The sequence below is a fragment of the Mugil cephalus genome, chromosome 9 (assembly GCF_022458985.1).
Source record: "Mugil cephalus isolate CIBA_MC_2020 chromosome 9, CIBA_Mcephalus_1.1, whole genome shotgun sequence".
NCBI classification, from domain to species: Eukaryota; Metazoa; Chordata; class Actinopteri; order Mugiliformes; family Mugilidae; genus Mugil; species Mugil cephalus.
This window is the reverse complement of record NC_061778.1, coordinates 492,823-504,722: the sequence shown is the minus strand read 5'-3', so window position 1 is coordinate 504,722 and position 11,900 is coordinate 492,823. Positions and strand designations below refer to the sequence as shown.

The 11,900-nt window shown below is 43.2% G+C and overlaps 1 protein-coding gene across 1 annotated transcript; it reads left to right on the top strand.

Moving 5' to 3' along the window:
- Nucleotides 1–451: 451 nt before the first annotated feature.
- On the top strand, nt 452–2,149 carry sst1.1 (somatostatin 1, tandem duplicate 1). The gene is made up of 2 exons (XM_047594480.1): nt 452–632; nt 1,691–2,149. Exons 1-2 carry the CDS (start codon nt 468–470, stop codon nt 1,925–1,927), a joined length of 402 nt encoding a protein of 133 aa, XP_047450436.1. The 5' UTR covers nt 452–467; the 3' UTR covers nt 1,928–2,149.
- Nucleotides 2,150–11,900: the final 9,751 nt, after the last annotated feature.

Here is an 11,900-nt window from a genome sequence, read left to right as displayed (position 1 = left end):
TCGTCCTCCTCTGATCAGATGAATCAATAATTCATGTGTGGAGCAGATATTAGGAGGAGGCCCCGGGGCTCCTCTTTATGAGGAGGCTCCATCACAAAATAAAATAAAACTGGAGGAGGTTCATTACTACACATTATACACAGTGTCATTTATACAGGGGGGAGGAGGAGGAGGAGGAGGAGGAGGAGGAGGAGAGAGAACCCCCCCCCCCCCCCCCCCCCCCCACCACATACCCCCACCGTCCCGCTGCGGGTCCGCGGGCCTCCCCCTGAGAAACTTTGTCAACGAGCAGCGGGAAGGAAAACGGATCATTAAACTAACGCGAGAGGCGGCGGAGACACGATCATCATCATCATCATCATCATCATCAGTCACCCCCCCCCCCCCATCCCCCCCACCCCCCCGTGAGGAGCCTTATAAGAGGCGCAGAGTCGGGACGGAGTCAGAATCCGCTCCGAACCGCAGTCATGATGAAGATGTGCTCCTCCTCCTCCTCCTCCTCCTCACGCCTCCGCTGCCTCCTCCTGCTCCTCCTCTCTCTCAGCGCCTCCTTCAGCTGCTCCTCCGCCGCTCAGAGAGACTCCAAACTCCGCCTGCTCCTCCACCGGACCCCGCAGCTCAGCTCCAAACAGGTTCAACTCTTTATTCTTCATCTCATTTCACACAAAGTGAACGGATGAATCTCTGATTAGTTCATTAATGAATGAATGAATGAAGCTTTAATGAAGATGGTTTTTACTTTAAACTAAAACTAAACTAATAATTTTGTTATAAGTGAATGAATGAACCCGACATTCATTCACTAAAATCATTTAGTAAAAGATGTTTGAATTGTCTGAGCGATTATATTATATTATATTATATTATATTATATTATATTATATTATATTATAATATATTATATCATATTCAAATACATTCAAATATGACTTAGACCAGTATGATATATTAGCTATATGTCATATATTATATTGTAGTTTTTTTTCTTTTGTTAATCTGAAGAGAATTAAAATAAATGCTTAAATTTAATAGTTAAATATTTTAAACATTTATTTCGAGATAAAGAGAATTTATTTAAAAATTTAAAAAAAGGACAATAAATATGAAGAACAAATGATTTAATTTAAACCTGAGGCTGATTCATGACCTTTAAACTTTAATCATTAAACATCGACTAGACCAGAACCAGAACCAGAACCAGGATCTAAATCTGAAACTGAATATGATTAAAGATAATGAAATGAAGACGAGACCTGAACCAGGATCAGATTTATTCAAACGTCAATTAGTTAATTAATTAATATTCATTATGTTTCTGTCTATGATGTCATAGACTCCTGGTTTAAAGACAAACAATAAACAAATAAATCAAATTAAATTCAAAGAGAAATAGATCAGAAAGAAACGTCACAAACTCACTCGTTCATTCAGTTCAATCAAATCTCGTCTCATTTTTCAGTCCTGGTTTTTGTCTGTGATCATTTGATCGGTCCTGATCCTGGTCCTGGTCCTGGTCCTGGTCCGGGTCCTGGTCCTGATCCTGGTCCAGGTCCAGGTCCAGGTCCAGGTCCTGATCCGGGTCCTGGTCCTGGTCCTGGTCCTGACTCTGGTCCTGATACGGGTCCTGGTCCTGGTCCTGGTCCAGTCTGAGTGTCTGTGTCATTCAGATCTTTTTATTTCTCTCTTCCAGGACATGTCTCGCTCCTCTCTGGCAGAGCTGCTCCTCTCTGACCTCCTGCAGATGGAGAACGAGGCCCTGGAGGAGGAGAACTTCCCTCTGGCTGAAGGAGAACCTGAAGACGTCCACATCGACCTGGAGCGAGCCACCGGGACCGGGACCGGGACCTGGACCGGTCCACTGCTCGCCCCCCGAGAGAGAAAAGCTGGCTGCAAGAACTTCTTCTGGAAGACCTTCACCTCCTGCTAAGATCTCCTGCTCCTGCTCCTCCTCCTCCTCTTCCTCCTGCTCCTGCTCCTCCTCCTCCTCCTGCTCCTCCTCCTCCTCCTCCTCCTCCTGCTCCTCCTCCTCCTCCTCCTCCTCCTCCTGTACAGACACCAGATGAAACGTTTAGATTTTCTGATTCTTTCTGAATGTAAACTTGATGAAACTATTTTTAATTGTTGAATAAAATCAGTTTGAGACAAAGACCCCGAGTCTGATGATGATGAAGGTGATGATGATGAAGGTGATGATGAAGATGAAGGTGATGATGATGATGATGATGATGAAGGTGATGATGATGAAGGTGATGATGAAGATGAAGGTGATGATGATGATGATGATGAAGGTGATGATGATGAAGGTGACGATGATGATGATGATGATGATGATGATGATGGTGATGATGATGATGATGATGATGATGAAGATGATGGTGATGATGATGATGATGATGATGATGAAGATGATGATGATGAAGATGATGATGATGATGATGATGATGATGGTGATGATGATGATGAAGGTGATGATGATGAAGGTGATGATGAAGATGAAGGTGATGATGATGATGATGATGAAGGTGATGATGATGAAGGTGATGATGATGATGAAGATGATGATGGTGATGATGATGATGATGATGATGAAGGTGATGATGAAGATGAAGGTGATGATGATGATGATGATGAAGGTGATGATGATGAAGGTGATGATGATGATGAAGATGATGATGGTGATGATGATGATGATGATGATGATGATGATGATGAAGATGAAGGTGATGATGATGATGATGATGATGATGATGATGATGATGATGGTGATGATGATGATGATGATGATGATGATGATGATGATGATGATGATGATGATGATGATGATGAAGGAGGCTCAGGATTAAACGTTTCATGGGTGAAGATGCTGCAAACAGGACTCGTAGAATCTCGTGCTCAAATGTGTTTATTTATCATAAGGATTCAATCATCAGTTCACAGCACTCGAAGAAAGGAGGGAAAATCAAACGTGATCAAATCAGCACTGCCCCCCCCCATGCAAAGGTGAGGAAAGGAGGAGTGAAGGGGACAGCAAATAAGGAGTGAAATGAGGGAGTGATAGAAGGTGAGAAGGAGAAAAGAGAAGTGAGGTAAAGGAAATGATAAAGGTGAAGACAGAAATGTCGAAATAAAATTTTTAATTAAAATTAGGAACTTTGTTATGATGATGGTGATGATGATGATGTCATTGTGACTTATTAGAGTTAATGAGGGTTCATAAACAATAATTAGAGGTGTCTCCATGGCAACGAGGAGAAGGAGGAAGTGATTCCTGATCCCGGAGGCACCAGGACCAGGACCAGGACCAGGACCAGGAGGAGAGGGGGGAGAAACGTAGAGCTGAGAGTTATCCCCCCCTCCCATCATGCACCGGGCTCTAGACCTGCAGGCTGTTGATAGCGTTGCCGTGGTGATGATCTTTGTCCTCAGGTTGACCTGTGACCTCCTGATGTTGGTCTTTGTCTGGTGAATGAGGAGACGTTCTCCCACTAAACGTCAGCGTCAGCCTCGTTCCAGAGAAGCTTTCAGCGCTAATTAAAGCTCGTTAGCTTTTATTGATGAAGCCCTTCACACGCCGCCCTCTGATTGGCCCACGGGGATGATTGGCAGCTACGGCTCTTTGTTCGCCTGCAGCTGCTGCTTCCTGTTCATTAAAAGACACGAGGAGACGTCAACACAGAGACACCTGCAGAGGAGGAGGAGGAGGAGGAGGAGGAGGAGGAGGAGGAGGAAGAAGGAGGAGACAGAGGAGGAGGAAGAAGAGGAGGAGGAGGAGGAGGAGGTTTCTCTCCACATTCAGCTCATGGACTCATGTCCTGACATTTTCTTTCAGAGTTCACTGGTAGAATTCACAGTTCATTGGTCCATCAATGATGAGCAGATGCAGCAGAACAGGCCCAAACCAGGACATTAGCGCCCCCATGTGTCATGGAGGGATGAGGTTCTGAACTCTCTCATGTGTCATATTGGATCTTTTTAGTCTCATATTTGTGTCTGGTGTTTCTCTTCGTCTACTTTCAGGACTCATGTAAAGGAATCAGTTTTCTGCATCAGTTCAGGGCTTCAGATATTTTCTCCGTATTTTATTAACAGATGTTTATGACTTTGTTGAAGTTGAGTCAGATTTGTTATAAATGTGTTGAAAAGAATCCAAAGCTTCAGACCAGTCTCTTCATCCTCAGGAGGAAATGTTTCCTCAGAAAGTTTCAGGATGATTCACCGTCTTCTCGTCTCAGTAAAAAGATTCTTTCATTTCTTTCAGAGCTGCAGCTGCTGCTTTTCTTCCGATGAATGACAAGGTGACTTCCCCTCCTCCTCTCATCGCTCCTTCGCTCCTTCACAGCGTCTTCAGCCGACGTCACTCCTGCTCACGAGGAGATGAAAGGAGCAAGAAGACGGGAAGGATGGAGAGAAAGATGGAGGGAGGACTGAAAAGAGAGGAGGAAAGGATAAAACAAAAAACATGGAAGATCAATGAATCAATGGAAAAGGGGAAACTGAAGTTTTCTGTGTAGTGTGGTTTTCTGTCCACCAGGGGGAGGTGTTTCTCCAACATTTCAAACCCGGGACATTTCATCTGAGACTCTTTCTCTTTTTTTTATTTATTTTTTATTTAAATGTTAAATCGTTTAAACTCCACAGAATCAGATGGACATCCGTCACATTTTCCTTTCCATCCATCAGACCCCAGACTGAGACCTGGTCCCCCCGGTTCCTCCGCCCGGACACCGGGCTGCGAGCTGAGCCCCCTCCTGGACAGGTTGAGATTAACTCCTCTCCCCTCTCTGATGGACATCTACACAACAAGGCGCCTCAGCAGAGCTCACAACATCATTCTGGACAGTTCACACCCCGGTTCTGGCTGTTGGAGCTGTTGCCCTCTAGGAGGCGCCACAGATATATCAGAGCACAGACAGACTGAAAAGCAGTTTATTTCCGAGGGCCATCACCACCCTGAGCTCTCCCCTAAATAAACCACATAATATACGATGTGCAATACGCAAAAGACTTGAAACTACACTGATGCTGCTATTATGTCTATCGTCTGTTCTAAAAGACTTTACCACTGCTGCAATAAAACTATATATTCTATTCTATTAAATTGGTTTAATTGTTCACCTTCACTTTTACTCTTACTACAGATCAGCCACAACATTCAAACCACCGGCCGTGCAGTAAATAACTACAGACCCTTTCCAAAAAAATTAGAATATCATGGAAAAGTTGTTTCATTTCCATAATACCATTCAAAAAGTTAAACTTTCATTGATTATAGATTCAGGGCCCACAAATTAGACGATTTCAAGTATTTATTTGTTTATTTTTACATAATTTTTGTTTCCAGCTCATAAAACCCACAGAAACAGGAAATCAAAAAATTTGAATACTGTGAAGAAATCAGCCCAAGTTCTGCAGGGCATGAATGTTTTACACTGAGCGTCACACACTAATCTTCTACTAAACTCAAAGCACCTGCACAGCTTTCCACAGGTGTCATTAAATTGCTTCAGTTTGGTTCAATTGTCTTAGTTCGGTTCAATATGGGGAAGATTGCAGACATGACAACTGGCCAGAAGACCATCAATGATACCCTCCATAGGATGGGTAAGCCACAAAGGTTCATAGCTAAGGAGGCTGGCTGTTCACAGAGTGCTGTGTCCAAGCATATCAATGGAAAGCTTAGTGGAAGGGCACAATGTGGCAGGAGAAGATGCACCAGCAAGAAAGAAAGAGTGGAATGAGGCAGGACTCACAGCTTCAAAAACCACCACATTCAGACGCATCCAGGAGACGGGCTACAACTGTCGGGTTCCTCGGATCAAGACACTTCTTAACCTGAGCCAACGTAGGAAGCGTCTCAACTGGGCCAAGGAGAAGAAGGACTGGACTGTTGGCCAGTGGTCCAAGGTCCAAGTAAAGCGTGCCTTTCATACGGAATCAAGGTCCAAGGGTTTGGAGGAAGACGGTCGAGGAACAGAACCCAAACAGCTTGAGGTCCAGTGTGAATTATCCAGTCAGTCATGAATTGGAGCAACGCCCGGTGCAGGTGTTGGTAAACTCTGCTTTCTTAAATCCAAGGTCACTGCAACAGTCTACCAGAATGTTTTAGAGGACTTCATGATTCCTTCTGCTGAGGATCTGTATGGAGATTTCATCTTCCAGCAGAACCCAGCCCTGGCCCATACCACCAGAAGCACCAAAACCTGGTTTGATGCCCATGCCATCACAAAGCTTGACTGGCCGGCCAACTCGCCGGACCTAAACCCCAGTGAGAATCTATGGGGTGTTCTCAAGAGGAAAATGAGGAGCACCAGACCCAACAACAAAGCATGAAGGAAACCTGGGCTTCCATGACTCCCAGGCAACGCCACAGGCTGATTGCCTCAGAGCCGCGTCGCATCGACTTCATCAGAAAAGGACTGGAGGCTGCACTGTCAGGACCAGGTTAGGCCACGTCACTGTTTGGCTGAAATGAGGAAGGGTGGTGCACAGGTAGTGACCACAGACCCCTAAAACCTGTGAAGGCCCTACGGTGCATGAACAACCCTCCTGAACCTTGGATCCCCACTGGCTGCAAGCAGAGAACTAGAATACTTCTGTTGAGATGATGTAAAGTTGGAACAGTCCTGAAGGTTTAACTCTCCATCTCCAGACAGAGTTTACTTTGCTGTGGGTTCAGACGTGTTGTCATCATAGGCCCTGTCACTGTAGAGGCTTGAATCAGAACTAGGTCCATCTCCACAAATGAACCAGTTTAACTGCAGCACTGACTTTAAGTTACCACCTCGACGCAGCAATATTCCCTGGTGAAACTAGTGACCTGGACGGGGAGGGCAGAAGGAGAATGCTGGAGCTCTGCATGGGACAAAGAGATCAATTATCTTACAGTTGTAACCACAAACTCAGATGGAGCCGTTAGTTACATGAGCGCTTTCAGTCCATTTAAATTCATATAACAAAGAAACAAATGAGAAGGAAGGACAGGACTCTGTCTCAGGACTGATCTCTCAATTTGACTAGAGGAGGGTCAGACCAGACACCCGCTATAAAACGGATGATTGTTGAGCTCCTTCAGACTTCAGACTGACTTCTGAGCTGCAGACGGACCAGACGCTCCTCATCTCCAGGTCTCCTCATCAGGTCTGGGTCACTCATTCTTCCAAAGCTCACTTATTATTTTACTGATCTCTAACTCATTAATTTACCAGACCAGGGAGGCTGCACTGCTGATCTCATGTTAATGTCAGCTACTTTAAGGCAGGACAGGTGTGACTGGAGACGGATTTCACCCATAGTTTCACTAGATGCTCAGACCAGTAACATTCCCAGTAGAGCCTTGTCTGATCAATGCATGCGTCTTCTGCAGAAATGTTCTGGAGTGAAGGTTAAATGTGTCTATGAGCCTGTTGTCTGTCTTTTCATTCTTCTTCGTGTGTTTCAGGTTTTGTTCTTAGGATGACTTCCTGTGTGTTCACCTTCGTCTTCCTGCTCGCCCTGTTTTCCTCCAGCACAGCTGACGCCGATCGCCCCGGAATCAAAATACAAGTCACAGACAAAGGGAAGGATGTTTGTAAGAGCTGCACACTGTTCATCAGTCTTCATATAAATGATGATTAATCTTCCTGGAGTCCACATTAGATCAAACACTGACAATTACAACATTACAGCATTCTCACCAAAAAACAAACAAAAAAACATAAATATATTAACATGATTATAGGAAATTCTCTGAAGAATTACATGAAGTCATTAAACATAAATATATTAACATAATTAAGATGGAATTACATTCAATCATTCAAAGTAAATGTCAACTCATGATCTATGATGTCGAAGCTGTGCTAAGGTCTGACAGTAACGCACCTTCAGTTCATTTCTCATCAATCCACTGAAAAACATGAAGTCAAATTTTGGATGATTATTCCAGTAAGAAAAGATCTGGTAAGAGCAGGATAAATATTTAATATTGAAAACATGAGGAGGATTCAACTTTAGAGTGGATTTAAAACCAGAGGACCGGGGACGGATTTTGTCTGAGTAGGAATGAATATAGTTTACTGGATGAAAGTGACAAAGACACTTGACAGAAAAGAACAGAGACGAGAGGAACCAATGTTCTGGTTGTTCAGTCAGATATGACAATAATTCTCTGTACATGAGTTTCATCTAAACATAGAAAGTTCTTTACCTGAGTTTATCTGGTTTATACATCTGACTTCATCTGCCAACTTTTCTTTGTATGCTGTTCTAAGTGGAAATATATGATGTTAAAATACAGTAGTACAGTATACGGTAGTAGAATAATCACCAGCTGTTAATAATAAATGACCATGGCCTATTATACAACAGAAACATGAAACCAGCAGCATGAGTTATACAATTTAAATTTAACCATATCTGTCTTGTGTTTTTGCAGTGAAGGATCTGGGGCTGGAAGCTTTGAATCTGTTGGTGAACAGAGAATTCAGAGACATAACAATAGCTTACGTACTCACATTTGAATGGTAAAGTAATTCTTCTTGTTGCTTTGTCTGATGTTAGAGTTGTGTTTTACTGAGGGGATTGATTCTATCTTTTATTGATGGCAACATGCATCCACATACGTTAGAGTTGGTACAGTAGGTTCTAAGAGCGTCTCATTCTCTGGTTTAGACTCTGGTTTATTTAGGTGGAGGTCTGATCTCATTTTACTGGCGGCTGTAAAGAACTGGACCACTTAGACCTGTTCACACCTCACATCAACGTTCTAAGTTATTTAGTTCTGCCTGGAAGCTTCCAGGTCTCTGCTGAGAAACAGACGTCTGGACGGTTATCGACTGATTTAACCTGAACAACATGCACAGCAATAAATTTAAGAACCTCTGGCTTAAGGACAGAGCTCTAAAACCATCAATGAGAATGTGACATGTATTCATCAGTTATTATTTCACTGTCTAATATGTATATTTATATTCATATGTGTGTCTCTCCCTCCTCTCAGGATCAAGTTAACTAGTCTAGAAGTGAATCCAAATCAAGTGGCTTTGAGTTTCGTGGAGAAAACTGGCATCAAGTTTGAAATCAATGACCTGAACTTTGCTGCGAAAGCAAAAATATCCCCACCTTCAAGGCACGTATAAAACTTAGCCACACTGTTTATCAGATTTAATGAGATGTGTGAACGTGGAGCTGCAGATCCACTTTCACACTCTGTTGTTACAGCTGTGGCAGGTGAAAGTAACTACTACCAACAAGAAACTGAATCTGAAACTAAAAAACAGTTCAAACCCATGTCTGGGATGAGGACGTTCCTGCTGGTAGTTCATACGGTTAACGTTGATCGTCCACTGCTTGTAGTTTGGAGCCGTTCTTTCAGTCCCTGTACTGAATAAACCAGCCTGTATTAATTCCATCCACTTCACAAAGTTTTCCTTTTACATCAGTTTGTGTCGGTGGTTGAAATGAATCAGATGCAGCGTTTGCAGCCAAATGGAGAGAAGAAATATGAGTTATGATGAGGAGACGAGAACAGAAAGTGAGGATACTGCCCCCGTTCAGGTCGTCCTGTTACTCGTACAATGAACAGCTGCAGTCTAAGGCGTTAAAAAGTCATCTGGACTTGTGGAGTTTCTTGGAGACATTTGAATGATCATCTGAGGCTCTTGTTCAGTTCTAAGAGACTGGAGGAAGTTGAGGTTTAAATAGAAACTGTGGGTAAAAGCATCAGAAGCTTGAGTAGTTTCTGTAATAACGTAGCTGTGAAGCCTTCCCAGAGACGAGTAAATGAAGCCGGATTTCCATAGACGGATTACCTCTACACCACCCCACAAAATTAGCATTAGGCTAATATATATACAAGTTGGCAGAAACAGGCGTCTCCTTGTAGCTGTACTTGTAAGGGAGGGATGTAAATTCAAACGGAGCACGTTGGCCTGTAGAGAATGGGTCAGTGTGGTCCACACAGTCCATCCGTCCTGCTGCCAAAGACCTCATGTCCCCATGAGGACAGACGGCACCACCGACCCAAACCACCTCCTCCTCCACCTGCAGGGCAGCTCAGGGGAAATGGACAGGGCTAGCAGCTAATAGCAGGAACACACCACCGCTCCACCGAACCCCAAAACCAACGGCCAACGGCACAGCCAGAAAAACTACGTGTCCAGAGAAAAACAGCACAAAAAGGCAAAAATGACCATAAACCATTTGATTGGTTCAAGGCCCAGAAAAAACAACAAGTCAGACAAAAAGCATCTGTTAACGCGCTAAGAGTAGCCTGAAAAGGTTATTCTTCACGGAGACCGGTGACATGCAGCCACTCTTTCAGGTGCAGTTTTTTCAGCCTTCAATTTTTCAGCTTCTCCTTCGTTTTACCGTCCTGATAAAGCCAAGTTTGACCATCTCAGCCGAGTCCAGCTCCGGCTGTCTACTCTTCTCCCAACCGGGACATAAAAGCCTTCACCTCCGGGTTGGTCCACAGCAGCGTTACTTTTCCAGTCACCAATAAAAAATGTACCGACACGAGAGCAGGAAGTTGAAAGTGAGCAGCTTCCTGCTCGTTATTAACACTCATCTCTCTAGTCAAAACATCCTGCTTGTACATGCATCGTTTTCTGACCAATCAGTAGGTGAATCAGACCAATTCACCTACATCGGACCGACCAGAGTGGAGGGAATAAAAAGTCCCCAGAACAGTTTCCCACCTTCTAACAATGGAAATGGCGACTGAAAGGGGGCGGTGCCGGGGGTGGAGCTAGGCTACGTATGGAAATCTGGCTAAAGTGGAGAAAAATTCTCTAAACAGAGGAGGTGGAATGAGATTTAATCTGCCATCAATTTACAATTCAGTTTTAACTTCTATCCCCAAGAAGTTTAGACTTAGACAAACTTTAATGATCCACAAGATAAATCAACTGATCACTATTCACAGCGTTTAAACAGTTAAATAGATCAATAACACAGAACAGAAAACACTCATCGTTTCATTTTCAGATACTCTCAGTAATTTGATGTGTTGCAGCTCAGAACTGGACTTCACTGTGAAACAAGTGAAGATGAACATTATAGTGAAGATGATCCGAAACCAACAAGGACGCCTCAATATCGAGATGAAAGGATGTGAAATCCAAATGAAAGACTCCAAAGTAACAGGCACAGGAGTGAAGGGGTAAGGACGAGCACCACATGAGTTGTTTGATGTGATTCCTTCTCTGTGTTGGTTTCGCTGCTGCTGATGCTGGATGTTTCCTTCATGGAGGGTTTTCTCCTTAAAAAGTAAAACCACTGACTGGTTTCTAAACTGCCTGAACCATGAGCTGGAACATGACACGGTGACATTCTTCTCTTGTTTTTCAGGACAATCGTGGCCAAGTTAGCAACAGCTTTGAAATTCATGGTTTGTTCCACTTTAATTTTCATTTTGGATGTTTGTGCCTCCTGTTATAGAAAAATCAAACCTTTAAATACAGCAACAAGAACGCGTGTGTTAATGTGCAACTCATCTGCATGAAATCACACAGAATCAAAGGGCAACAAAAGGCCTAGTTTTAGAGAGTAGGGAACAAAAAGCAGATAATCAACCGTAATGATGACAGACTAACTCGTATATAACCAAGACTGGACCCTACAGCTCAGCTCACTGCTGAACGTTTATCGAGTCATATATGAATTTACTTTACCTTACTTTAAAGTTAAATTAGACTAAAATAATTGTCAGGATGTAAAGTGATATTCACACCACTGTTAAAGGAGGAGCATTAAGAAAAACCATTGACTTCACTAAAACGTCATCATTAATATTATTAATCAGGATAGATGATGTCAAACTAAAAAGAAGAAAACATCAGTGTCTGTGGTCTGTTCCTCTAGAACAGGACTAACTGTCTCATTGTCCTTTTGTCTGCAGCTCTGTAAAATTGTTAGTACAT